Raw genomic sequence first — 27889 nt, forward strand, 5'->3', positions numbered from 1 at the left:
TTGAGAAAGAGTAGAGAAGCTCCAAACTGTTTGGTTATTATAAGCAAATTGTTGGTATCACTGTTCATCTATTTGATATATTGCGACAGTGAGTATGGAGCCATCTTAATGTGTACACCTTTCATGGAAAATTTTATCACCTGTCATGTGCAGCTCACCCAAATTGGCACACATATTGCCATCTATGTAGAACAATAATCTGTGCCTCCTTCAAAGAGATGACATGCCCACAAGATTTAGGATTTTTTTACAACTTACACTATAAAGGCCATTCATACGAATTCAGGTCAATATCAATACAGCAATATCGGTTTTGCACAAGATGATGGGCTAAAACTGTTCAAGGCACTTTTCTTCATTATTACAGTTTTACAGGTTTCTTAAGGGAGAAGTATAGAAAAAACATTTTTGACTATACAACTCCTATGGATCACAGAAGTGCAGTTCATTCTGCACTCCTGTGACCCTTTTTCAGCCAACAGTGGGTTAAATCCTGCTGTTGGCTGATGTCACTCAGCCAGTCCAGGCTCAGAAAAGATCCTGACTTTACAGTCCGGATCCACTCAGATGCCTGGGCTGGCAGCTGGCTCAGCCTCTTAACTGCACTGCTGGGGGACTGAGCATGCCACTCTCTCTCTTCCGCAGCCCAGCACTCCACTGAGCGCTTGAGAGGCAGAGCAGAGGGCCAGTGACTGACAGCCACCACTCTTTGCTCAGAGTGGAAGGTAAAACTGAGCGATCAACTATGTTTGATCACTCACTTCTCTTCAGATGCTGCATCCACCTAGGTGAGTATGATTTTTTTGTAAATCCCATGCTCTCTTTTATAGAATTTCAAAATGTGCAGCATTACCATTGCTAGAACACAGAAGGTTTACAGCCATCAGACAAAAATGGACTCAAAGTACTCTTTTTCCAGACACTTCATACAGGTGCTTACGGCTACACCGTACATGGCTTCCCACTGTGCTTGTCACTGACACACCTACAGGTTGTTTACCTGCCAAGCAAAGCTTTAAAATGGTTGTGCATCCTTACATATAACCATGGAAGTGATACACAGAGATGAAACAAATCCTCCTACATAAGTTTTACCTATTTATCTGCAGCCACCTGTCCTGTACAGCCTTCTAAAACATACAGAATTTACACAGAATCTGTCATCATCTCTCAGCAGCACAAATGAGGGGGCAGAGATCTAAATTCACATGCTGCACAGCTAAGGGAGAAGAACTCTGAGCCCTGACTGGAGAGGAAGGGATACACCCCATTCCTTACACTATACGGAGAACAAGCACAGCTGTGGCTGTCCATCACAGGCTGTGTGCTGGAGCTCTGCTGCTTTCTATCATCCAATCATGTTCAAGAAAAATGCTGTGTTTTATTTTCCTTGCATGTGATTGGGTATTCTTTGCAAAGTGAAGCTTTACCTGATTTACTAAGCTCTGGAGCAACTGCACTTGACGTGCAGAGTATATTTTCCTTTAGTAAATCAACCCAATGTCTTCTTGCTGATCTACAAAAAATTATTTCTAAAAAATATCTAAAAAAACAAATTAAAAAAAACTTATTTGGATGGTGCCACAAAGTTTCTTCATTATGTCCTGAAAACTTCAGATGTAATGCATAACTACATGCAAAGAATTCAATATGAGCAATATGAGTCAAGTAAGACAAAGAAGCCGCCATAAATCGAAGATATATAAATATAGATGAAAATGTCTGAATATGCCATTCAGGTGCCTGTATTGGAATGTGTTGAGCTAGATTTTGGAGATATTTGAATGTCTATACCTAATTGAATGTCTATACCTACTTTAAAACTGCACTTTTCTCACTGGCTAGAGTGTGTTTAAGAATAGCTAATGTGATTTTGCTACAGGACATGATTATTTATACTTATGGACTTTAAATACCGTATTTATTAATTCCTTCATTAACATGAAAATATTCATTATTTTGTAAGTTATGTACAGTTCAGAGTATTACTTACGACAGAAAGTGTCTGATCTCCATTCTACACACACTCCGGCATCTGAGCACTGTTGCGCGTATGCTTGCACAGCATAGCAGAGGGAAGTTGACTCGCCCTGAGTAAAGCACATATCCAACAGACAATTCTCAAAGAAGTTATCAGGGTTTACTAGAGCATGACAGTCCTTGAAGACACCTAAAGAAAAAAAGTGTCCATGTCTGTTAGTTTTCTTTCATTGCTACTCAATAACACATGTATTGCGTTAAAGTTCACAAGTTTACAGCTGAATTTCAGGCAGATATAAAACCACAAATAAAAAAGAAGTTCAGAATTAAAAAACAAACAATAATTTATACTCACCTAGGTGGATGCAACATCGATCCAGTGCTGCATCTGTCCCCCATCACCTCTACACCGAGAACTGAGAAACTAAAGTCCACTGATTGCTCAGTTCCTGGTCTTCAGTGAGCAGAGAGCCGGTGACTGTCAGTCACCGGCTCTCTGCTCTGCCCTTCCAGCTCTCACTGGAGCGCTGGGCTGTAGAGAGGGCAGGAGCTACAGGCTGTCAGTGGCACACTAAGAGGCTGTGCCAATTGCTGGTCCTGGCAGCTGGGCCATTAAAGCTGGGATCTTTCCAGAGTCTGGACTGGCTGAATGATATCAGCCAACAAAGGACTTTAGCCACTGTTGGCTTAATACAGGCCATAGGAGTGCAGAATGAAATGCACTCTTGTGATCCCCAGGAGCAGTAGGGCCAAATTAGCTTTTGCTCTACTTCTCCTTTAATGCAGCCCTCTAACCATGAATGCATCATTAAATATTGTTTTTTTTATGCACGTATTATACATAATTTGGCTTGGTATCAGACTCTTGTAGTCTTCTTACAGAAGAGATTTTACAGGGAGAGGAAGAAACAGCACAAGGAGGGAGAGCAGAGAATCAAGCTCATCATTGTGCTGCTTCTGATTTTAACTGTCCGATCAAAGGGTGGGATTGGGTAGAAGACCTGTAAGTGAAAGTCTCTTTGTTTGCTAGACAGCATGTGCTGTGTGGCAGAGCTGTTTATATTTCAGGACTGGATGAACAAAAACACAAATTCTTTTTGACAGGTTAACAGCTCTTGTCTATGTATCTCACTTGTTTATTTGACCATTTTTCTGGAGCTCAGCTTTAAGCAATGTATTGGTTACCTAATGGATCAGTTATAATGCCACAAGCTGTAGTCTTGCCATACTCCTGTTGGTCACTTGCACTACAAACTTCCAGTTCTTCACTTCCACACCTTTAAGAAACAGAAATTAGTTGTAAAAGTGCAAGTATTTTCAACAAACAGAAATACAAGCACACTGTATTACATTAGTAACTACTGAATGATACTACTGTATATATTGTTAATCCTGGATTATTATTCTTCATTCATGATATACCCTTAGCAATAGAAATCTACCAAATTACACAAGATCAAAATGTATTGCATACTTTATAAATGTTTGTTGCATTTTCTTACAGCTTTAGTTAGTCGATGTAATAGAAACTGATGGCCAGTTGTGTATATCTGCATGTTTGAAACCCTCAAAATTATTTTTTATCCAGTTTCCTTTTTTTATGAAAGGTATTTAATAACACTCATTATTTTAGAAAGTTTAAATACATGAAACAATACTTTTAAAGAATCCATGGTAACATGAATGAATGGACAATTTGTAGAAAATCATAGCACCTGTCGGCCATTTAATGGGATATATGTACGTTTTGGAACTATGTGGGCAAATGTAAATTTTAACACTTACAGTTCACCATCCTGTGCAACTATCCAGCTGTCTCCCAATTCTTTGGAATCAGTGGCAGTGCTGCCATCTGGCTTCATGTCATCATCTGATGGTATGCTGTTGTAATTTCCTGAATGACAGTACAATGGTTTACAATGATTATTTAAGATATCAACAGTCATGTAGATTGGGTGTTGTAAATCTGTAAAAGGGTGACTTTAACACAAACATAGAACTTACCACATAATCCACATAAAAGATTTCTGAAGGCTGGTGGCAGGGAAACATCAACATAATGGTTACCATCAAATCTCACTTGTAGCCCAAAATCCGTTGCCAAAATCAAATAGCTGCCACTAAGATGGACACTGACTCTACTATCAGGAGAACTTGGCAGATTTGTTCTCTTCCCGTTTACCTGGAATGACACATTTCCAAAGTTATAATTGTGCTGTGTGGGAACTTTAAAATGTTCTCTTTCTTAACAATTTACAAGTCATTGCTAAGATGATTCAGGCTCCGTTCACATATGGGCATTTTGAATCGCAGGCAGAATCGCCACAATTCTGTCAATGATTTCAAAACACTCCACTAAGATGACAAATCGCATAACACAAATTTCAGGTGCCATTCATTTTAATGGCACCGAAAATCACACAGCAGTTCTGCGATTGTCGCCCAAAAAGGAGTAGGAGCTTCTTTTTAGTGCCAGTTCACATATATGCTGATTGGATGTGGTTTAAACTACATCCAATCCATATGACATGTGAAAAAACATTGCTTCTTATAGTGCCTGTTCACGTATGTCTGGTGCACTGGTGGTGCAGATTAAGTGCAGTTTTAAAAAGAGTTATGTTTGATTTTTGAGCAGTGCGGTCCGGTTCAGGTGCAGATTACAGGCTATTGACTTCTATAGGAACCATTTCCAAATCGCACATGTGTGAACAGGATAAAATCCGGACCCAATCCGTTCCTGAACCTGATGTAAACCTGACATGATCCGCTGAACAACTACTGTGTCATTTAGCTGTAAAACCTGAGCTTCAATCCGCACCGCACATGTGTGAATCAGCTCTTAAGCAGTGCAAAAAATAAAAATTATTAAGAAAGCCTTGATGTCTAATTAGTTTCTTTGGGATGCTTCACATTATCAATGTTTGTTATATCATTAGTTTAAATGAAATTAGTGAATGGCACCCACACATTGTTGCAAAATAGGAAAAATGCTAATGTGATGACTTACTGTTGGTGTTGATAACAGTTAACTAGGTAACCTTATAGCCATTTTTTGATAGTAATCTCTTTCATTGCCATTCCTCTAGGGTGGAACATGTCTATATAAATAGTGAATTTGCACAAGATATTTACATGGTGTCATGGTTACATTCTCCAATTTGTTGGTTATGCTACACTGCCACAGTTTTTTAGGAGGCTGTTGAAGCTCTCCTTTAGTCAGTGGCCTGTTGCTGAAGCTATGATTTTCGACCTGGGTAGTATGTTTGCTCCCTGGGTTTGACACAGTCTTCCACCGATCTTCATATTGCATTGTTTGCCACCTGCAGTTCTACAATCAAATTATCTGGAAGCTGCAGAGGAAAGCAAGCTACTACCCCATTGCACCTACTGCCCCAGGCACCATCATGGTGCTATATAACAAATATGATAATGACTGTAAGAGATAGTATTTCTTAGTCTGGCCACACATTATGCAATTGTCTTGTACAATTTTCATTTAGATTTACCAAAACCATATAATATGAGGTCAAACCTAAACACTTTATATTTGTATGCAACCAGACAGGCCCTTGCACTACATAATTGAAGGTAAATCTAAAGGAAATTGAATAGGAAAATTGTATAATGTATGGCATCCATTAAACCCACAAAACAGTAAAAATAATTTTTCCAATGACAATTTCTACTACTTATCTATTGTTTTCAGTTACAGTATATCATTAACTTTATAGGCTTAATAAACCACTTACATTTAGTTTTTTATTCTTTAGCATTGTGAAGTTAGTGTTGTACACTTCAACATGCACAGACTGGACATATGAGACTTTGGTGTTGGAGCCCCGATGTTCATTTGTGGTATAGACGTGGAAATAGGGGAATCCACTGGACAAAGCATCACAAAGCTTAGTGAGAGTGTAGCTGCAATTGCCCATATAATGGTGTACTGCACCATCAAACGTGTTGTAGTGAGGGTCACCTGATGCACTGCAGATTCCAGTACCTAAAATAAGAAACACAAAAGAATGAATAAACCAGGAAAAGAGAATTGATCAGCTTCATCCTATATGCTCATTTGTTTTCATAAACAACAATCAACAATTAAATGAGTTAATATCTTTGTATTAAACCTGATTCTTGAATCATTTTTGTGTTTTCCTTATCTCTGTGGCTAGCATAATGCGACATCATTGTACAGCAATACCTGAACCATAAATGTAAATATACAAACTATATTTTCTTTGATCCTTGTTAAGGCAATTATTACCCGATTTTTATCATATTTTCAATGTGTAATTCAAAATTAATATTCAGGGGTACTTTCCTCAGGGGTGCATTCTTCAGGGGTGCTTCAAGTATTTCACAACCCTAGCAAAACCCCTGGTGGACCATATCAGCCACCTTATCATCAGTGGATTATTTAACATCAGCTACCCTAGCCTCTGTGGATCGTATTATAAAAGCTACCTTAGCCTCAGTGGATCTTATTGCATCAACTACTCAAGCCTCAGTGAATTATATTACATCAGCTGCCTTAGCCTTAGTGGATCATATTACTTCAGCTACTTTAACCTTAGTGCATCATAGTACATCAGCTACCTTAGCCTCAGTGGATCATAGTACATCAGCTACTTTAGCCTTAGTGGATCATAGTACATCAGCTACTTTAGCCTTAGAGGATCATAGTACATCAGCTACTTTAGCCTTAGTGGATCATAGTACATCAGCTACTTTAGCCTTAGTGGATCATAGTACATCAGCTACCTTAGCCTCAGTGGATCATAGTACATCAGCTCCTTTAGCCTTAGTGGATCATAGTACATCGGGTACCTTAGTCTCAGTGGATCATATTACACTAGCTACCTGTGCCTCAGTGGGTTATGCTACATCAGTCACTCAAATCTCAGTAGATCATATTACATCAGCTACCTGTGCCTTTATGGATCATATTACATCAGCTACCTGTGCCTCAGTGGGTCATATTACATCAGCTACCTGTGCCTTTATGGATCATATTACATCAGCTACCTGTGCCTTTATGGATCATATTACATCAGCTACCTGTGCCTCAGTGGGTCATATTACACCAGTTACTCAAGTCTCAGTAGACCATAGTAAATCAGCTACCTGTACCTCAGTGGGTCATACTACATCAGTTACTCCAGTCTCAGTAGATCATAATACATCAGCTACCTTTGCCTTAATGAATCATATTACATCAGCTACTTATAAATGAACTCCAGGATTTTTTTTTCTCCTGGGCACAGCCCCACTGCATGGGTTAACTGTTTTTTTTTTGTCTAGAGGTTCACCGAAAGGCTAAATTTACTCGATCCTCCAGAAAACCATGCTCCTTCATGTTCAGTGGTGGACTGTTCCTGCTCTCCTCACATCTGGAGCCAGTCTATGGGGGTAATGACATCAGGAATAGTCCATTCACAAGACCTCTAGCATATGGGGGGCAGGAGTGGCAGGGACTGATCTTACATTTGGAAGATCGGTGTATTAGGTAAATATATCTCCGCTCTGCCATCGCCTAGACAAAAATGAGCAGTTAACACATGCAGTGCGGGCAGCGCCCCACTGCATGGGAAAATACAAATTTTGTCCAAATTTCTTCTTTAAGCTTCAGTGGATAAAACTACATCAGTTACTCAAGCATGAGCGGATCATATTACATAAGATACCTGTAACTGAGTAGATTATATTACAACTATGTCTGAGTGGATTATATTATAATACATATCTATATCTGAGTGGATCATATTACAACGATCCCTTGTGTCTGAGTGGATTTTATTACAACATCTACCTGTGTCTGAGTAGATCTATTACAGCAATTACATGTGTTCCAGTGGATCATATTGCAACAAATACCTCTGTCTGAGTGAATTATATTGCAACAATGACCTGTGTCATATTGGATTATATTACCATAGCAATCTGTATCTACTCTTACTCCTAATTTGATAAATAAAATTGATGTTCTGTTCTGTGTCCCCCATCCCTCAGTACATGGGCATGATAGCACAGAAGGGTGCAACCAAGTACAACGGCTGCTTTTTAGGTAAATTCGAGATGTGACACTTCTTCATTTATTACAACCTGGAGACCAAAAATAGTAGGTATGACACAAATACAAATGCTCAACAGCTTCAAATTAGAATCAAATGTCAGCTTTTTCTTTTTTACCCCAGTAATCAGGACAAAGCGATGAACTTACTATAAACTGGATTTAAATGCCGATGTATATTTTATTACATTTATGCTTATTTAACTAAATTTAGATAACATTCATAAGCATAATCAATTATACTTTAACCAAGTGACAAGGCACACACACAGTATACTATTACTTCTGATCCCACTTACTTGTAACTTCTGGTGTTTTTGTTGGAGTCGTCATAGTTGTTGTGATTGTCGTAGTAGTAGTGGTAAGTGTAGTAGTTGTTGCAGGTGTTGTAGTGCTAGTTGTAGGAGGTGAAGGTGTTGTGGTGGAAACAATGGGTAATGCTGAGCTTGAATCTAAAGAGAAAAAATATTTTCTTGATGGAAGTAAGGAACATACAAATTGACTCATAACAGATTGTCCAATGAACCCAATCACCAAAAAGCTGTTTCCAATAAGATAAACCTAGTTGTTTGGAGCTTTAGAGGAAAATCAATACTGATAATTTAGATTTTAATTTCCCAGTCAAAGGTTTTGAAGACTATAATACATATTAATAAAACAGTGAATGTGACATTCACTAAACATTCACTGCAGTTAGGTACATAGGCTCATTATTTTACTATAAGATCCCTCATACTAGCATGGGTCTCATATGAATGGAAATTAAGAAGTTATATAATGTATGAACATCCAATACCTGGTTGTGGACTTGTCAATGGAGTGGAAGTTGCAGATGGAGTTGTAGATGGTCTGTTTGGATCTGCAAAAAATTGTAATTCAGCTTTTTTTTCTAATAATGATTTTGTTTTAGAGAGGTTAAACACAAAACATTTAGAGCTTACCACAAATAGTATTGTTTATCCAGTCTACCAAGTTTACACCCAAAGCTTCACAAGCTTTAGCATAGGACTCCAGTACTCCACAGAGCAGATCATCACTTCCTCCTGTGACACACTGGTCAAAGACACAACTCTCAAAGTATTGATGTGGACGAAGGTAAGGATGGCAGGCTTTAAATGGTCCATTACTATCTCTTAAAATCCAACATTTCTGAATGGCTATTTCTTGTACAGTGGGAGAGCAGACTGGTGGAGGTGGTGGAGTAGAATCACATCTAAATGAAATGCATTTAAGTAATTCTAGTTAATATTATCACTATTTATAATTAGCAAAACATCTAACTGTAACATTGTGATAATGTACAAAAGGAGAAAGAGCATGGAGCCATCTGAGAAACATGGTCATAGATGAATTCTAATCAGAAAAAAATCCACTCTTTTTTCAAACATGTGATTTCTTGTAGAAAGGTTTCTTTACAAGAGGAGCTGAATATATTTCCACTGTAGCTAGTTCTAGCTAACTCTGTAGACTGTTTAAAAAATGTATGTTTTTATAAATGCATAGACTATAACTAGCTATTATAATTTGAAACTCATTATACTTCAGAATTGTTTTCCTATTGGAGAAAATTTTTGTTTTATTTTTTGCTATCTTCTGGATTAGATATGTGTTATGGATTCTGTTGATGCAGGTTTCTGATGTATTTACAGTAAGTTTTTCTTTTTTTTTTACTCTAAGGACATTTCTTTTTTTTTCAACATAACTATGTAATTGTGAAAGAGAAATTAACTTATGAAGAATAGAATGTCATGTACAAACCCTTTCTTCTAAACCTACATAATAGCAGTTATAGTTACATGACAGCAAATCGATATTTACATTCATAGTATATCTAAAGCCAAAACTTTTTACAACTTTTGGATAGAGGACAGAAAGGTTAAACACCTGTGAGAATTTTTTTCCCAGTTTTTCCAGTGTGTGGAGATTTTCCTTCACTTTTTGTTTCAGAAAAGCAAGAATAAGTGAGACTATTTTTCTCCAACGTGAGAGAAAATATCCTCCTAGTTACTTGTCATGGGCAGATTTCCCTTCAACACCTTTTCTGGCGATAACTGCAAAATGTTCGATTTTCCCACCATTTTCTGTCCCTATGACATTGGTTACTAGGGAAAATAGAGAGGGTGGCCATTGCAGCAGAAGCATGGGCAAACAATAAAGCCTGAACATTTTAAAACTTCCATTCTTTACCAAAAACTAAAAAGGTTTGGGCTTTAGGTAACACTTTAGTTAAAGAGCAAAAAATAAGAAAAACTAAAATTAACTAAAAATGTAACTAAAAATAGAAATATCATTAGACATCATTTTACACTATCAACTTTAGTCATAACACTTTCAAATGAGTGTCCAGATACTCACGTCCATCCATCATCTGGAACCCTCCAACTGTTGCCAAAGTCATTGACATTGGTTACAATGTTGCCTTCTGGTGTCATGAAGTCATCATGACGGTTGTCATTGTAGGTTCCACACAGACCACATAAAGCTTCTTTGTAGTTCTCTTTCACTTTTACAAACAGCTCATGATCACCATTAAACTGAACCTCTAGTCCAAAATTTGTTTTGACTGTAACATACTGGCCACTCTGTGTAATATGTATGTCAGACTCCGAGAAAGGAAGTGTAACAATCACATCGTTAACCTAATGAAATATTAAAAGTGTAACTGATTAGCTTGCAGGTAAAGTGTGATATTAACTATTTCAATATCTCATTACTTACAAAGCACTTGGAAAATATTTTCTCTAATTAAATTTACGTCTCTAATAAATGTTTTGGCTCTGCCACTTGAATCACTTTTTCCTGGTCTTGGAAGGTAGCAAAACATAATCAATTATTATCCTTCCGTATTCTACTAAAATAGTTTTTATCTCTGTACCAGTTAAAAAGATTTCCCATCATTTCCTAACCTAACTTACTCAATCCAAGACAAGACAAAAGGTTTTGGCTAGAGTTTGGTGGAGTCGGTGACGTCACTTCCAGTCTGGAGCCAAAACCGAAAGTTGAATTTTCAGTAATGCGATGTGAGAGTCTGTGACTCTGTTTCTATATGTGGGTGTGATTTAATGGAATTTGATGGTTAAAGATTAATAAAAATGACTTTGCTATAGAAAGTTTTTTTTTTTCTGAATACCACTTTTAGCTATGGATGCCTAACAGTTAAAAGGGCCTGCCTCTTGTTTCAACCTGGGCACAGTAGTTTATCACCAAAGGAGGAGGAACCAGGCATATAGGATTAAGTGCATATAGACCTGTATATTTACTGTATATGAGTCTATCGGTGAGGTGATCAAGCATTCCACAAAGTGGTGGAGGGAGCACGGGTTTATTTGTTATCAGTGGCAAGTACATATATATATGGAGTGCACATGGAAACTATTTATTTTTGACAGCACGGAAAGTCTTTGGAAATATTGTGCTGATTCACAAACATGTTGGGACTTTATGCAAGATTATATATATATATATATATATATATATATATATATATATATATATATGTATTGTTGTGTTATATCACATATTTATCACAATGTATTTACCACCTTTGTATAGTATTTATTTGCAGTTTATTTTTATTAACACTATGTTTAAAATATAAGGTAGGTATTTGTGAGTAGCTCAGCACTGTTTAGAAATGTTTTGGGTTTATGTGGTAACACATGACTGGTGGTTGCAGCTGTTATAATTGTTGTGTCTTATTTAGTTTTGATTTTGTGGCAGTGCACAGAGGGTTTTTTTTTTTGCTATTTAGTCTAATTTTTTATAATTTCACTGAATGAATGTCATAAGCATTCACCCAGCTGTAGCAAATGTTTCTAGTATTTTGTCTAATTAGTTTTGATGATTGTCAGCTCTATCCAATGCCCACTAGATGGAATTAACAATAATGGGGAATAAAATGATTAGACAAAATATGTTATAAGTATTTCGTTGTGGATGGGCGAATGTTTGGGACATTCGTCCAGCAGATTTTTAATAAATAGGCTACTTATAGTGGAAGACAGCAGTCATGACTATCATGAGCTAGAAGGTACAAGAATTGAACCTAGACTTCTTTGAGACAGAAGCATAACCATACTGATTCATATACAGTATACAAAATTGTTTCATTAATTATATATAAGAAAATAGATTTCTACTAAACATACATGCACAATGTTGTTCTTTTCAATGAAGATCTCTATTCCATCTACAGTAATGTTGACTGAGTTAATGGCAGTCCAGCTTGGGTTACCCCGGTGCTCATTTCGGGTAGTGACACTAAAGCTGTGAGAAGTATTAGCACATGTTTCAGTCACGGTGTAAGTGCAAGATCCCTGGAAGTGGTGGACTGTGCCATCAAATGTTGTATAATGAGGATCTCCATAGATGTGGCAGATTGCTGTGCTTGGTGGGTAGCAGCCCAACAACCCATCTTGAACCTTGCAGATTTCATCTCCAGTACAAGACATTGGATCACAAGTTATGTTGTTCCCTCCTTCACATGTACATACACTCTCACAGTTCTCTGTTATAAATTTTTCTCCCTCCTGTAAATGACCAAAACATGTTGTCAGTCAAGAAATACTGGTACGTAGGTTGAAAGTACTGCATTAGATTTTTTTCCCTCTTACCATGTAATAAATGCCATTGTAGAAGCAGCCACATTGTGACTCAGGGACACAGGTTCCCCCACTGATGACATAACCCGAGTCACATTCACATCCTTCGGAACATGGCAGGCTACAGTTCTCTGGTGGTTGTTGCTCTAGACATGTGGCCGGACAGGCAGATGCACAGGTACTAAAGTGACTGTTTTCAGGGCAGTCAGGTGCTGAAATAAAAACATTTAGTTTTAAATTGACTACATTTGTTATTTGTTTAAAGTTTTCCTCATAATTAATTTGCAGATGATAGTGGTTCATCTACAAATATAGAAGCTATATGTGAAATAGTTAATTTCCTTTATAATAATGTGGTGGATTGTATTAGTATAGTTTCACAAAAAATAACTTTATAAAGTAGTATTTTGCTATTTTTTAAAAGCAAGAATCATAATTCTTGATATATTCTTTATAAAAGGATGACTGAAGAGAATACCAAAAATGTAGCAAGATATACTTACCACAGAAAGTACTGTTTCTCCAACTGATGGGTATACCTTCCTTCTGACAAGCATCTGCATATGCTGATAACAAGCTACACAGAGCATTTTGATCTCCATCCAAAGCACACAAGTCAAAGATGCAGCTGTCAAAGAAACCTCCTGGACTGATGACAGAATTGCAAACATGGAAAGGGCCATCTTTACTTATCAGCAAACCACAGAATGCATCGCTCTTGTACAACTCCTCTTTTCCTGGTAGACAAGATGGAGGAGGTGGAGGAGGTGTATCAACCAGATTACAAAGTGGATCATCATCCTCAACCATCCAGCTCTGTCCAAGTTGTTCAGAGTTCTTGGCTTGTTCTCCATTTGGCATCATGTAATCATCTGATTTGCGATTGTTGAAGTTACCGCACATTCCACATGTCAGTTTGGCAAAGTTGCTAGGAACTTTTACTTCTACATTGGTGTCTACATCATAAGAGACAGTAAGCCTGAAATCTGTCTGAAGACTAACATACTTTCCAGTCCAAGTCACACTCACTGCTCCACCCACTAAACTTATAGGAAGTGAAGTCCAGATAGAATTGACCTAAATATAAGGTAAGTGTATTAGTAGTGAATTAGTATTACAAAACATTTGAAAACATCAAATAGGAAACAAATAAATGCTCATACTAACCAAAACACGATCTTTCTCATTTTTCATGATTTTGACTTTCTGGCCGTAAACCTCAATGAGAACATGTTTCACAAAAGACACCTTGGGATCTCCACGGTGTTCATTCTTTGCTTCAATGTTGAAGTAATATGGAGAGGAAGATGAACTGTTGCAGAGTTTGGCAAGAGTGTAAGTGCATAGACCCATGAAGTCATGATTGAGTCTGTCGAATGTATCATAATGTGGATCATTATGAACTCTACAAACTCCATATGTGAAGTAATGGCAGCCAGGAACACCATTTGATATTCCACAATACTGGTTATTGGGACATGAATCACTGTTACATATTAATCCGCTTCCAGGTGAAGGGCATCTGCACTTTGTAGAGCAAGTATCATCTGTCCAGAATTCATTGCCAACAGGATAGTACTTGTCATCATCCCAACATCCACATTTGTCATCTGGAACACATTTTGTTCCATAAAGGATGTATCCGGGATCACAGATACAAGACTCAGTGCAGGGCAGAGTACATGTAGATGGAGCTCCAGGACTGACACAAGTAGCTGGGCAGGCGGTTCCACAGTGCTCATAATGGCTGTTTGGTGGACACTTCAGTTCTGTGAGGAAATAAAGATGGTAATATTGCATGTATTCATCTATCACTTGCTCTGCTTAGTTATACTACTTCTTTCTATAATGCATGGCCTGTAGTGTTTGTTATGGTAAGTCCACTGAGATCAGTTCACAAATATATGCAGTTAAAACATTTCAACATTTCAGGCTCAATAAAATAGTGGATGATTCCACACACTTGTGGAAGTAAATTATAAAATAAGCAGCAAGCAAAGTTATCAAAGAGCTGAATAATGAGGTAACTAGTGCAGACTATTTTGAAAAAATGACATCTGGGAGTATTAGAATGGGAGAGATGACATAAAGTGAACACTGCACATGGACTTCAGATGTGCTTGACTTTATTCCACCAAATGTGAGTGCAATTTTACTATGTTTTATAATAAATTGACCTACAGTCTACACTCAGTGGCAACTCTTTTCTCTCCCATTTACATGCTCCTTGGAGATTGATTGATTCGACTCTGTCTGTTAGAAGGCCTTGAGGTGTCAACTACTTTTGCCATTTTGTGAACCCATGGTTGGATGGACTTGTTGACTACTAGCTCCACTAGCTTCCGCATATACAGTTACATCTTACAGGAACCTTTCACTTTGTGCTGACACCATCTCTATGTATGTTTTTGTTTCCTCATGTCAGAGAATGCAGGAGTGAAGTGACATCACCAATTCCCACTCCATAGCTCCTCAGACTAGCAGTCAGAGGCAACAGTGCCTTCCATGTGATGCCAACTTAGGCACAATTAACATTTTTATATGTACTTTATATATGTTCCCTGTGCCTTCACTTTTTGAGTTCAGCTCCATTTTAATATGGAGAATATTAATAACACAAAAAGATTATTACATTTAATATAAAACTTTAAAAACCAGAGAAGTTTGTACAACAATAGTGAATAGCATTCCAGTTTACCCAACTTACCACAGAAAGAATTATTTCTCCAGGATAAAATAGTAACTCCACTGGACTGGCAGATTTCTGCATATGCTTGAAGACTATTACACAGAATTTCTGGATCCAGACTCATCTCACACAAGTCATAAACACAGTTATCAAAGTAAACTAGTGGGTCAATGACATCATGGCATTCTTTAAATGGACCATTCTTGTCAGTAATTAGTCCACAGAAGCTGTTGCTTGCAATAATGTCTTTTTCATCGTTGGTACAATTTGGTTGAATGTCAGCTCCTGGTGTACAGCTGTAATAAACATATATAACTTCAGAGTAAGTGTGAACATATTTTATTTATTATTTATTACAGGTACTTATATAGCGCCGTTAATTTATGCAGCACTTTACATATATATTGTACATTCACATCAGTCCCTAACCCTCAAGGGGTGTACAATCTAAGGTCCCTAACTCACATTCATACATACTAGGGACAATTTAGACAGGAGCCAGCATGTCTTTGTCAGGGAGAACATGCAAACTCCAGGCAGCTGGTGCCATGGTTGGGATTTGAACCAGCAACCCTAGTACTGCCAGGCGGAAGTGCTAACCATTTAGCCACTGTGCTGCCCAGTCTATGGAACATTCAAAGTTGAAAAGCACTTGTCAACCTTTATTAAAGCATAATTAATATAAAAACATTTTACCTTGTATCATTGTCAACTTGCCAGCTGTTACCAAGATTTGTGGAATCTGATTCTAGTTGACCATCTGGATTTAAGAAGTCATCGGCTGCATTTCCATTAAAGTTTCCACAAAGTCCACAAACTTTGCCAGAGTACGTCTCTGGAATTGTAACTTGTACTCTGTGGTTTCCATCAAATTTCACTATTAGTCCAAAGCCAGTTGTCACCACAACATTAGTGCCACTTATAAATATTTCAACATCTGGTGTCAGGTGAATTGGAAGGGTCACCGACTGCCCATCCACCTGTCAAAAACAAAATGTAAGTGAACAATTCAGAGCAATAACTATGTATATGGCCAAATGGCTACAACAAAGTTAAAGACAGTGACTTTCTAGGGTGCCAAACATTGATACAGGTTCAAAAAGTATAAGAAAAATATTTTCATACTTATTGATCACAACATAGTCCCAAGTCCCAATCAAGTCCTGGACCGTTCTACCTTTTAGTACTTTATAGAAATAACATTTTAGCTATTCCCTTGTGGAAAAGAGAGAATCTTTAGACTGAGGTAACCATATGATGTCTTAAACCAATTGGGACAAGTATGCTGTATATACTGTACATTTGTATATTTATATGTTGTTATATATACATTTTGACATTTTTTCTTTACACTTATGCGCTAAATCCATTTTTATGGGTGCTGCCCTTAGAAAGTTTGAGGGTTTTACTTTGTAGTAGCCACTTGTTGGCTTAGGGTGATGGTCTTTCACCCTTGTTACTTTTTCTCCCTCCCTTCCTCTCCTGACACACACAGACACATCAGTCAAGGTTACAAAGATCTACTTTGTTGCAAAAAAAAGACAAACCTTTACGATTCTGTTTTTATCCAGTGTTATCCTGTATCCATATACGTCAACATTCACATACTTCACATAAGACACCCTTGTGTTGGTTCCTCTGTGCTCATTGGCTGCCTCCACATTGAAGTTTATCAGATTTTCATCATTTTCACAGAGCTTAGATAAAGTATAGGTACACGTCCCCATAAAATGGTGCACCTGGTTGTCAAAGGTGTAATAATGGGGGTCTCCTTGTACTTCACAAATACCTTTGTAGGAAAAATAATAACAAGAAATGCAATTATAAAACCATAAATGGTAACTAAAACACTACTACTAGTCAGGGGCGGACTGACAACTCATGGGGCCCCTGGGCAATAGGGGATCGTGGGGCCCCTGTGTCCTTGCCCACACTCAAAAAAGCCTATGAAAAAGGTACCAGGGGCATCTCATGGGGCCCCCTACTGACCCCGGGCCCTCGGGCAGTGCCCGAGTGCTCGAATGGTCAGTCCGCCCCTGCTACTAGTAACATAAGAACTACTGTAGGATTCATTATAAATAAATTATTTAAAGAGTTTCTTGACATATTAAGGTGGAACTAAAGTTTAAAAAAAATGCTCACAGGCAGGCTCACAAACATGCAATGTCTCTTCTGCAATAATTCAGACTAAATGAGCTGTGCGTGCTCCTGCAAGCTTCATCCCACTGTATGACTGGCCCCCAAGGCTGTTTCTCTTAACCACTCAACTAATCTTGGCCTCTCCAAGGTTACTTACAATGCAGGACCAATAGTTTTGCAATGAATGTGTGTCAAAGGCCCTGTCCACATCCAAGAGCATCAGACAGTAGGGAGGAGAGTTGTCTGCCAGAGGACTGGGGAGTAAGGTAAGTATTTATCTTTATTGCTAGACGAAAGAAACAGTTAAACCTCGGAGTGTGGAGGGGAGGACAGCATGAATTAACGTTTGTTTTCCACATATTAATAAAATGCATTCCTCAGCAACATATTTGTGTTTTTAACATATGCATAATACTGAAAATATTGTTTAAAATAAAAAATACCTTTCTTTTTAGTATAAATGAAGAAAATGTTTCCCATCCCGCTCCTGAAACTAAATCAAGTCAGACTGAGCATTGCTATTGCAATTCATAGAAAGCATTGTATTTCATCAATGAATACAGGGCTTCCTCTGATTGGTTGATGTGGAAGTCATGATATAATCTGCCCTCCTCTCCCCCTCAGCTAGAGGAAGCCTTGTATTCACTGATGAAATACAGGGCTTCCTGTGATTGGCTCTCAGCCCGACTCAATTTTTTTCCAACAGACGGGAACAAACATTACTTGAAGAAATCTTCAGATAAATATACCTGCATGTGGTGGTACAAAAGGTGTGGTGGATGTAGCAGGTGTTGTTGTTACAGTGGAACCTGTCAAAAGAAAGGAAACATAGGAAAAGCTGTTTTGAAAGCATTCCATCATGACTTGGATTTGCTTTAATTCTACCCCTTCCTATTAAAGTGTTACTAAATCCACAACAGTAAAATCAGTCTGTATATGCAGTAAAGCATGCTTGTTATACTAACTATATGTTTGATCATGTCATCTCTGATCCTCCCCTTATTTTGCTGTCCCCAATCCATCTGCCATAGTTAGAGCAGCAGTGGCAGGTCTGCACATGTCTGTTTGTTGTGTATTGCTAGAGAGTTGCTTTGTTTTTTTGTTTTTTTTTTGGGGGGGGGGGTGCATGTGATCGGCACAGGGCCAATCAGCACTGTCCAGACAGAGGGTCAGGAGTTATGCAGCCTCAATAGGACAGTCAGAGGAGAATGAAAACTCCTCCTACAAGATTAACCAGTGCTCAGCAGGACACTGATAGAAGTCACAAGACTGCTATGCACTGCTGATGAGAGAAGGTATTCAGCGGTTTATATTTACTAAAATAATTGCATTTCCATGTTCTGTGTACTGTGGAAGACCAGATATAGTGAATGCAGGGTCATAAATTTAGTAACACTCTAATTTCAAACATGCAAGGCTGGCCATGACAATTGTGAACTATTTTCCTATTTCTCTATATCAATGAATACAGGGCTTCCTCTGACTGGTTGATGTGGAGGTCATGACATAAACTGCCCTCCTCTCCCCCTCAGCTAATTAGAGGAAGCCTTGTATTTACTGATGAAATAGAAGTATTTCTGTGAATGGCTGTTCCAGCAGCAGATAGGAAGATACATTATTTGAAAAAATTTTCAGATAAATATACCTGAGTGTGTTGGTACAAAAGGTGTGGTGGATGTAGTAGGTGTTGTTATTGTAGAATCTGTAAAAAGATAAGAAACATAAGATCAGCTCATTTTGTAAGCATTTCATCATACCTTGAATGTGCCTAAATTCTACCCCTTTCTATAAGTTCAAACATGCAAGACTGGCCTTGACAATTGTGAACTCTTTCCTTATCTTTCTGTCTCAATGAGTACAGGGCTTCCTCTGATTGGTTGAAGTGGAGGTCATGAGATAATCTGCCCTCCTCCCCCCTCAGCTAATTAGAGAAATCCTTGTATTCACTGATGAAATAGAAGGTTTCCTGTGTATGGCTGAGTGACACTCAGCCCAACCCAATTTTATTCCGGCAGCAGACGGGAAGAAACATTATTTGAAGAATTCTTCAGATAAATATACCTGGGTGCGTTGGTATAAAAGGTGTGGTAGATGTAGTAGGTGTTGTTGTTACAGTGGAACCTGTCAAAAGATAAGGAACATAAGATCAGCTGCTTTTGTAAGCATTTCATCATAACTTGGATTTGCTAAATTCTACCCCTTCCTATTAAAGTGTTACTAAACCCACAACAGTAAAATCAGCCTGTATATGCAGTAAAGCATGCTTGTAATACTCACTGTGGACCTAATGGGTTAAGCCTCTGCATTGTGTAAAAAGGCTGTTTGATCACGTCTTCTCTGATCCTCCCCTTATTTTGTTGTCCCCATCCATCTGCCCTAGTTAGAGCAGCAGTGGCAAGTCTGCACATGCTCTGTTTGTTGTGTATTGCTAGAGAATTTTTTTCAGGTTGGGAGGGTGCATGTGATCGGCATGGAGCCAATCAGCACTGTCCAGACAGAGGTTCAGGAGTTATGCAGCCTCAATAGGACAGTCAGAGGAGAATGAAAACTCCTCCTACAAGATTAACTAGTGCTCAGTCGGACACTGATAGAAGTCACAAGACTGCTATATACTGGTGATGAGAAAAGGTATTTAGCAGTTTATATTTACAAAAATAATTTCTCTTCCATATTCTGTGTACTGTGGAAGACCAGATATAGTGAATACAGGGTCATCAATTTAGTAGCACTTTAAGTTCAAACATGCAAGTCTGGCCATGACAATTGTGAACTCTTCTCCTATTTTCCTATCTCAATGAATGCAGAACTTCCTCTGATTTTGTTGAAGTGGAGGTCATGATTTAATCCACCCTCCTCTCCCCCTCAGCTAATTAGAGGAAGCCTTGTATTCCCTGCTGAAATACAAGGTTTCCTGTGAATGGCTGACACCCAGCCCAACTCAATTTTATTCCAGCAACAGACGGGAAGAAAAATTATTTGAAGAATTCTTCAGATAAATATACCTGGGTGTGTTGGCACAAAAGGTGTGGTAGATGTAGTAGGTGTTGTTGTTACAGTGGAACCTGTCAAAAGATAAGAAACATAAAATCAGCTTGTTGTGTAAGCATTTCATCATAACTTGGATTTGCTTAAATACTACCCTTCCTATTACATTCAGATATACAATGTTGGCCATGACCGTTGTGAACTCATTCCTTATCTTTTTATCTCAATCAATACAGGGCTTCCTCTGATCGGTTGAAGTGGAGGTAATTACATAATCCGCTCTCCTCTCCCCTGGAGATAATTAAAGGAATCCTTGTATTCACTTATGAAATACAAGGCTTCCTGTTAATGGCTGAGTGGCTCTCAGCCCAACTCAATTTTTTTCCAGCAGCAGATGGGAAAAAACATTATTTGAAGAATTCTTCAGATAAATATACCTGGGTGCGTTGGTATAAAAGGTGTGGTGGATGTAGTAGGTGTTGTTGTTACAGTGGAACCTGTCAAAAGATAAGGAACATAAGATCAGCTGCTTTTGTAAGCATTTCATCATAACTTGGATTTGCTAAATTCTACCCCTTCCTATTAAAGTGTTACTAAACCCACAACAGTAAAATCAGCCTGTATATGCAGTAAAGCATGCTTGTAATTAGAGATGAGCGAAGTATTCAAAAATTCGATTCGGCTGATTCGGCGAATTCCAGGAAGAAATTCGATTCGATGCGAATTTATCCGCTACGAAGATGACTTATAAAAAGGGTTTCTAGGCTTCAGAGAGCCTTTAAATTAGTGCAGAACACTGTACCTTTAATTTAAATGCCCTTGGAGATGAGGAAAGAGAAGGAGAAGGAGAAGGATGAGAAGAAGGAGAAGGAGAAGGATGAGAAGAAGGAGAAGGATGAGAAGAAGGAGAAGGAGAAGGATGAGAAGAAGGAAAAGGAGAAGGAGAAGGATGAGAAGAAGGAGAAGGAGAAGGATGAGAAGATGGAGAAGGAGAAGGATGAGAAGAAGGAGAAGGATGAGAAGAAGGAGAAGGAGAAGGATGAGAAGAAGGAGAAGGATGAGAAGAAGGAGAAGGATGAGAAGAAGGAGAAGGATGAGAAGAAGGATGAGAAGAAGGATGAGAAGAAGGAGAAGGATGAGAAGAAGGATGAGAAGAAGGAGAAGAATGAGAAGAAGGAGAAGGATGAGAAGAAGGATGAGAAGAAGGAGAAGGATGAGAAGAAGGAGAAGGATGAGAAGAAGGAGAAGGAGAAGCAGAAGGAGAAGGATGAGAAGAAGGAGAAGGAGAAGGATGAGAAGATGGAGAAGGAGAAGGATGAGGAGAAGGAGAAGGATGAGAAGAAGGAGAAGGATGAGAAGAAGGAGAAGGAGAAGGATGAGAAGAAGGAGAAGGATGAGAAGAAGGAGAAGGATGAGAAGAAGGAGAAGGAAAAGGATGAGAAGAAGTAGAAGGATGAGAAGAAGGAGAAGGATGAGAAGAAGGAGAAGGATGAGAAGAAGGATGAGAAGAAGGAGAAGGATGAGAAGAAGGATGAGAAGAAGGAGAAGGATGAGAAGAAGGATGAGAAGAAGGAGAAGGAGAAAGATGAGAAGAAGGAGAAGGATGAGAAGAAGGAGAAGGAGAAGGATGAGAAGAAGGAGAAGGATGAGAAGAAGGAGAAGGAGAAGGATGAGAAGAAGGAGAAGGATGAGAAGAAGGATGAGAAGAAGGAGAAGGATGAGAAGAAGGATGAGAAGAAGGAGAAGGATGAGAAGAAGGAGAAGGAGAAGGATGAGAAGAAGGAGAAGGAGAAGGATGAGAAGAAGGAGAAGGATGAGAAGAAGGAGAAGGATGAGAAGAAGGAGAAGGATGAGAAGAAGGACAGTTCTGTGACAGTTTCTGTCTATTTCTGACAGTTCTGGGACATTCACTCCATACAGCGGTTTCAACCGCTGTATGGAGGGAATGTCATAGAACTGTCAGAAATAGACTATTTCTGACAGTTCTGGGACATTCACTCCATACAGCGGTTGAAACATTGTATCTATTTGTTTCCATAAATGGATCCATTTATGGAAACAAATAGATACAATGTTTCAACCGCTGTATGGAGGGAATGTCCCAGAACTGTCAGAAATAGTCTATTTCTGACAGTTCTGGGACATTCACTCCATACAGCGGTTGAAACATTGTATCTATTTGTTTCCATAAATGACATTCTGCAGATACACTTAGAAGAGCTCTGCAGATACACTTTTTGCCGGCTTGGAATTCTTCTTATTTTCATCCTACTTCTTCTTCTTCTTCTTCTTCTTCATCCTCATCCTCATCCTCTTCTTCTTCTTCTGAGGATGAGGATGAAGAAGAAGAAGAAGAAGTAGGATGAAAATAAGATTAATTCCAAGCCGGCAAAAAGTGTATCTGCAGAGCTCCTCTAAGTGTATCAGCAGAGCTCCTCTAAGTGTATCTGCAGAATAGAGGAACTCTGCACATACACTTTTTGCCGGCTTGGAATTATTCTTATTTTCATCCTACTTCTTCTTCTTCTTCTTCATCCTCATCCTCTTCTTCTTCTGAGGATGAGGATGAAGAAGAAGAAGAAGAAGTAGGATGAAAATAAGATTAATTCCAAGCCGGCAAAAAGTGTATCTGCAGAGCTCCTCTAAGTGTATCAGCAGAGCTCCTCTAAGTGTATCTGCAGAATAGAGGAACTCTGCACATACACTTTTTGCCGGCTTGGAATTATTCTTATTTTCATCCTACTTCTTCTTCTTCTTCTTCTTCTTCATCCTCATCCTCTTTTCTTCTTCTGAGGATGAGGATGAAGAAGAAGAAGAAGTAGGATGAAAATAAGATTAATTCCAAGCCGGCAAAAAGTGTATCTGCAGAGCTCCTCTAAGTGTATCAGCAGAGCTCCTCTAAGTGTATCTGCAGAATAGAGGAACTCTGCACATACACTTTTTGCCGGCTTGGAATTATTCTTATTTTCATCCTACTTCTTCTTCTTCTTCTTCATCCTCATCCTCTTCTTCTTCTTCTGAGGATGAGGATGAAGAAGAAGAAGAGGAAGTAGGATGAAAATAAGATTAATTCCAAGCCGGCAAAAAGTGTATCTGCAGAGCTCCTCTAAGTGTATCAGCAGAGCTCCTCTAGGTGTATCTGCAGAATAGAGGAACTCTGCACATATACTTTTTGCCGGCTTGGAATTATTCTTATTTTCATCCTACTTCTTCTTCTTCTTCTTCTTCTTCTTCTTCTTCATCCTCATCCTTATCCTCAGAAGAAGAAGAAGAGGATGAGGATGAAGAAGAAGAAGAAGAAGAAGAAGTAGGATGAAAATAAGAATAATTCCAAGCCGGCAAAAAGTGTATCTGCAGAGCTCCTCTATTCTGCAGATACACTTAGAGGAGCTCTGGAGATACACTTTTTGCCGGCTTGGAATTAATCTTATTTTCATCCTACTTCTTCTTCTTCTTCATCCTCATCCTCATCCTCTTCTTCTTCTTCTGAGGATGAGGATGAAGAAGAAGAAGAAGTAGGATGAAAATAAGATTAATTCCAAGCCGGCAAAAAGTGTATCTGCAGAGCTCCTCTAAGTGTATCAGCAGAGCTCCTCTAAGTGTATCTGCAGAATAGAGGAACTCTGCACATACACTTTTTGCCGGCTTGGAATTATTCTTATTTTCATCCTACTTCTTCTTCTTCTTCTTCATCCTCATCCTTATCCTCAGAAGAAGAAGAAGAGGATGAGGATGAAGAAGAAGAAGAAGAAGAAGAAGAAGAAGAAGTAGGATGAAAATAAGAATAATTCCAAGCCGGCAAAAAGTGTATCTGCAGAGCTCCTCTATTCTGCAGATACACTTAGAGGAGCTCTGCAGATACACTTAGAGGAGCTCTGCAGATACACTTTTTGCCGGCTTGGAATTAATCTTATTTTCATCCTACTTCTTCTTCTTCTTCTTCATCCTCATCCTCTTCTTCTTCTTCTGAGGATGAGGATGAAGAAGAAGAAGTAGGATGAAAATAAGATTAATTCCAAGCCGGCAAAAAGTGTATCTGCAGAGCTCCTCTAAGTGTATCTGCAGAGCTCCTCTAAGTGTATCTGCAGAATAGAGGAACTCTGCACATACACTTTTTTTCCGGCTTGGAATTATTCTTATTTTCATCCTACTTCTTCTTCTTCTTCTTCTTCATCCTCATCCTCATCCTCTTCTTCTTCTTCTGAGGATGAGGATGAGGATGAAGAAAAAGAAGAAGAAGAAGAAGTAGGATGAAAATAAGAATTCCAAACCGGCAAAAAGTGTATGTGCAGAGTTCCTCTATTTCTGACAGTTCTCTGACAGCTTCTTCACATGTACAGCGGTTGAAACATCTGTATCCTAAATGGAAACTAATAGATACAATGTTTCAACCGCTGTACATGTGTTCCTTCTGTCAGAGAACTGTCAGAAATAGCGGAGCTCACTGCAGGGACACTTTTGCCGGCTGATCGGGAAATATTCGATTCGCGCACCCGAAGTAGGCAAAATTTCGGATTCGACGCGAATCGAATATTTCCTGAAATTCGTATCGAATTCCGGTTCGCCTGGTTCGATTCGCTCATCTCTACTTGTAATACTCACTGTGGACCTAATGGGTTAAGCCTCTGCATTGTGTAAAAAGGCTGTTTGATCACATCTTCTCTGATCCTCCCCTTATTTTGTTGTCCCCATCCATCTGCCCTAGTTAGAGCAGCAGTGGCAAGTCTGCACATGCTCTGTTTGTTGTGTATTGCTAGAGAATTTTTTTCAGGTTGGGAGGGTGCATGTGATCGGCATGGAGCCAATCAGCACTGTCCAGACAGAGGTTCAGGAGTTATGCAGCCTCAATAGGACAGTCAGAGGAGAATGAAAACTCCTCCTACAAGATTAACTAGTGCTCAGTCGGACACTGATAGAAGTCACAAGACTGCTATGTACTGGTGATGAGAAAAGGTATTTAGCAGTTTATATTTACAAAAATAATTTCTCTTCCATATTCTGTGTACTGTGGAAGACCAGATATAGTGAATACAGGGTCATCGATTTAGTAGCACTTTAAATTCAAACATGCAAGTCTGGCCATGACAATTGTGAACTCTTCTCCTATTTTCCTATCTCAATGAATGCAGAACTTCCTCTGATTTTGTTGAAGTGGAGGTCATGATTTAATCCACCCTCCTCTCCCCCTCAGCTAATTAGAGGAAGCCTTGTATTCCCTGCTGAAATACAAGGTTTCCTGTGAATGGCTGACACCCAGCCCAACTCAATTTTATTCCAGCAACAGACGGGAAGAAAAATTATTTGAAGAATTCTTCAGATAAATATACCTGAATGTGTTGGTACAAAAGGTGTGGTAGATGTAGTAGGTGTTGTTGTTACAGTGGAACCTGTCAAAAGATAAGAAACATAAAATCAGCTTGTTGTGTAAGCATTTCATCATAACTTGGATTTGCTTAAATACTACCCTTCCTATTACATTCAGATATACAATGTTGGCCATGACCGTTGTGAACTCATTCCTTATCTTTTTATCTCAATCAATACAGGGTTTCCTCTGATTGGTTGAAGTGGAGGTCATGATATAACCCGCTCTCCTCTCCCCCTGAGCTTATTAGAGGAAGCCTTGTATTCACTGATGAAATACATGGCTTCCTGTAAATGGCTGAGTGGCACTCAGTCCAGCTCAATTTTTTTCCAGCAGAAGATGGGAAGTAACATTATTTGAAGAATTCTTCAGATAAATATACCTGAATGCGTTGGTACAAAAGGTGTGGTGGATGTAGTAGGTGATGTTGTTACAGTGGAACCTGGCAAAAGATAAGAAACATAAGATCAGCTTGTTTTGTAAGCATTTTATCACAACTAGGATTTGCTTAAATACTACCCTTCTTATTAAGTTCAAATATACAATGTTGGCCATGACAGTTGTGAACTCTTTCCTTATCTTTTAATCTCAATCAATACAGGGCTTCCTCTGATTGGTTGAAGTGGAAGTCATGACATAATCCGCTCTCCTCTCCCCCTGAGCTAATTAGAGGAAGCCTTGTATTCCCTGCTGAAATTCAAGGCTTCCTGTCAGGGGTGGACTGACAACTCATGGGGCCCCCAGGCAATAGGGGATCATGGGGCCCCTGTGTCCTTGCCCAAACTCAAAAAAGCCAATGAAAAAGGTACCAGAGGCATCTCATGGGGCCCCCTACTGACCCCTGGCCCTCAGGCAGTGCCCGAGCTTCCAAATGGTCAGTCCGCCCCTGCTTCCTGTGAATGGTGGAGTGGCTTTCAGCCCAACTCAATTTTTTTCCAGCAGCAGACGGGAAGAAATATTATTTGAAGAATTGTTCAGATAAATATACCTGAATGTGTTGGTACAAAAGGTGTGGTGGATGTAGTAGGTGTTGTTGTTACAGTGGAACCTTGCAAAAGATAAGAAACATAAGATCAGCTTGTTTTGTAAGCATTTCATCATAACTTGGATTTGCTTAAATACTACCCTTCCTATTACATTCAAATATACAATGTTGACCATGACAGTTGTGAACTCATTCCTTATCTTTTTATCTCAATCAATACAGGGCTTCCTCTGATCGGTTGAAGTGGAGGTCATTACATAATCCGCTCTCCTCTCCCCCGGAGATAATTAAAGGAATCCTTGTATTCACTTATGAAATACAAGGCTTCCTGTGAATGGCTGAGTGGCTCTCAGCCCAACTCAATTTTTTTCCAGCAGCAGATGGGAAAAAACATTATTTGAAGAATTCTTCAGATAAATATACCTGAATGTGTTGGTACAAAAGGTGTGGTAGATGTAGTAGGTGTTGTTGTTATAGTGGAACCTGGCAAAAGATAAGAAACATAAGATCAGCTTGTTTTGTAAGCATTTCATCATAACTTGAATTTGCTTAAATACTACCCTTCCTATTAAGTTCAAATATGCAATGTTGGCCATGACAGTTGTGAACTCATTCCTTATCTTTTTATCTCAATCAGTACAGGGCTTCCTCTGATTGGTTGAAGTGGAGGTCATGACATAATCTGTTCTCCTCCCCCCTGAGCTAATTAGAGGAAGCCTTGTATTCACTGATGAAATACATGGCTTCCTGTGAATGGCGGAGTGGCTCTCAGCCCAACTCAGTTTTTTTTCCAGCAGCAGATGGGAAGAAACATTATTTGAAGAATTCTTCAGATAAATATACCTGGATGCGTCGGTACAAAAGGTGTGGTGGATGTAGTAGGTGTTGTTGGTACAGTAGAACCTGTCAAAAGGTAAGAAACATAAGATCAGCTTGTTTTGTAAGCATTTCATCATAACTTGAATTTGCTTAAATTCTACCCTTCCTATTAAGTTCAAATATGCAATGTTGGCCATGACAGTTGTGAACTCTTTTCCTATCTTTCTATCTCAGAATAAACTTCTAAGCTAGCAGC

General features: G+C 38.8%; 1 protein-coding gene across 1 annotated transcript in view; it reads right to left on the reverse strand.

Annotated features, from left to right (window-relative positions):
- Positions 1 to 27889, reverse strand: part of LOC149445021 (IgGFc-binding protein-like) — a 91977-nt gene that overhangs the window by 26075 nt on the left and 38013 nt on the right. The window contains exons 33-59 of the mRNA XM_089654291.1: positions 27658 to 27717; positions 27238 to 27297; positions 26818 to 26877; positions 26212 to 26271; positions 25792 to 25851; positions 20902 to 20961; positions 20482 to 20541; positions 19541 to 19600; positions 19125 to 19181; positions 18229 to 18288; positions 16888 to 17129; positions 16037 to 16320; positions 15359 to 15636; positions 13819 to 14420; positions 13155 to 13728; positions 12664 to 12863; positions 12199 to 12579; positions 10406 to 10689; positions 8992 to 9263; positions 8847 to 8909; positions 8490 to 8502; positions 8350 to 8417; positions 5730 to 5980; positions 3985 to 4162; positions 3766 to 3874; positions 3166 to 3257; positions 1994 to 2170 (exon numbers count right to left, since the gene is read on the reverse strand). Coding sequence (XP_089510417.1) covers positions 1994 to 2170; positions 3166 to 3257; positions 3766 to 3874; positions 3985 to 4162; positions 5730 to 5980; positions 8350 to 8417; positions 8490 to 8502; positions 8847 to 8909; positions 8992 to 9263; positions 10406 to 10689; positions 12199 to 12579; positions 12664 to 12863; positions 13155 to 13728; positions 13819 to 14420; positions 15359 to 15636; positions 16037 to 16320; positions 16888 to 17129; positions 18229 to 18288; positions 19125 to 19181; positions 19541 to 19600; positions 20482 to 20541; positions 20902 to 20961; positions 25792 to 25851; positions 26212 to 26271; positions 26818 to 26877; positions 27238 to 27297; positions 27658 to 27717 — 4665 coding nt within the window. The remainder of the gene's footprint in view (positions 1 to 1993; positions 2171 to 3165; positions 3258 to 3765; positions 3875 to 3984; positions 4163 to 5729; positions 5981 to 8349; positions 8418 to 8489; positions 8503 to 8846; positions 8910 to 8991; positions 9264 to 10405; positions 10690 to 12198; positions 12580 to 12663; positions 12864 to 13154; positions 13729 to 13818; positions 14421 to 15358; positions 15637 to 16036; positions 16321 to 16887; positions 17130 to 18228; positions 18289 to 19124; positions 19182 to 19540; positions 19601 to 20481; positions 20542 to 20901; positions 20962 to 25791; positions 25852 to 26211; positions 26272 to 26817; positions 26878 to 27237; positions 27298 to 27657; positions 27718 to 27889) is intronic.

The sequence above is a fragment of the Staurois parvus genome, unplaced genomic scaffold, assembly GCF_062004578.1.
Source record: "Staurois parvus isolate SC_StPar_1 unplaced genomic scaffold, SC_StPar_1.0 ptg000750l, whole genome shotgun sequence".
NCBI classification, from domain to species: Eukaryota; Metazoa; Chordata; class Amphibia; order Anura; family Ranidae; genus Staurois; species Staurois parvus.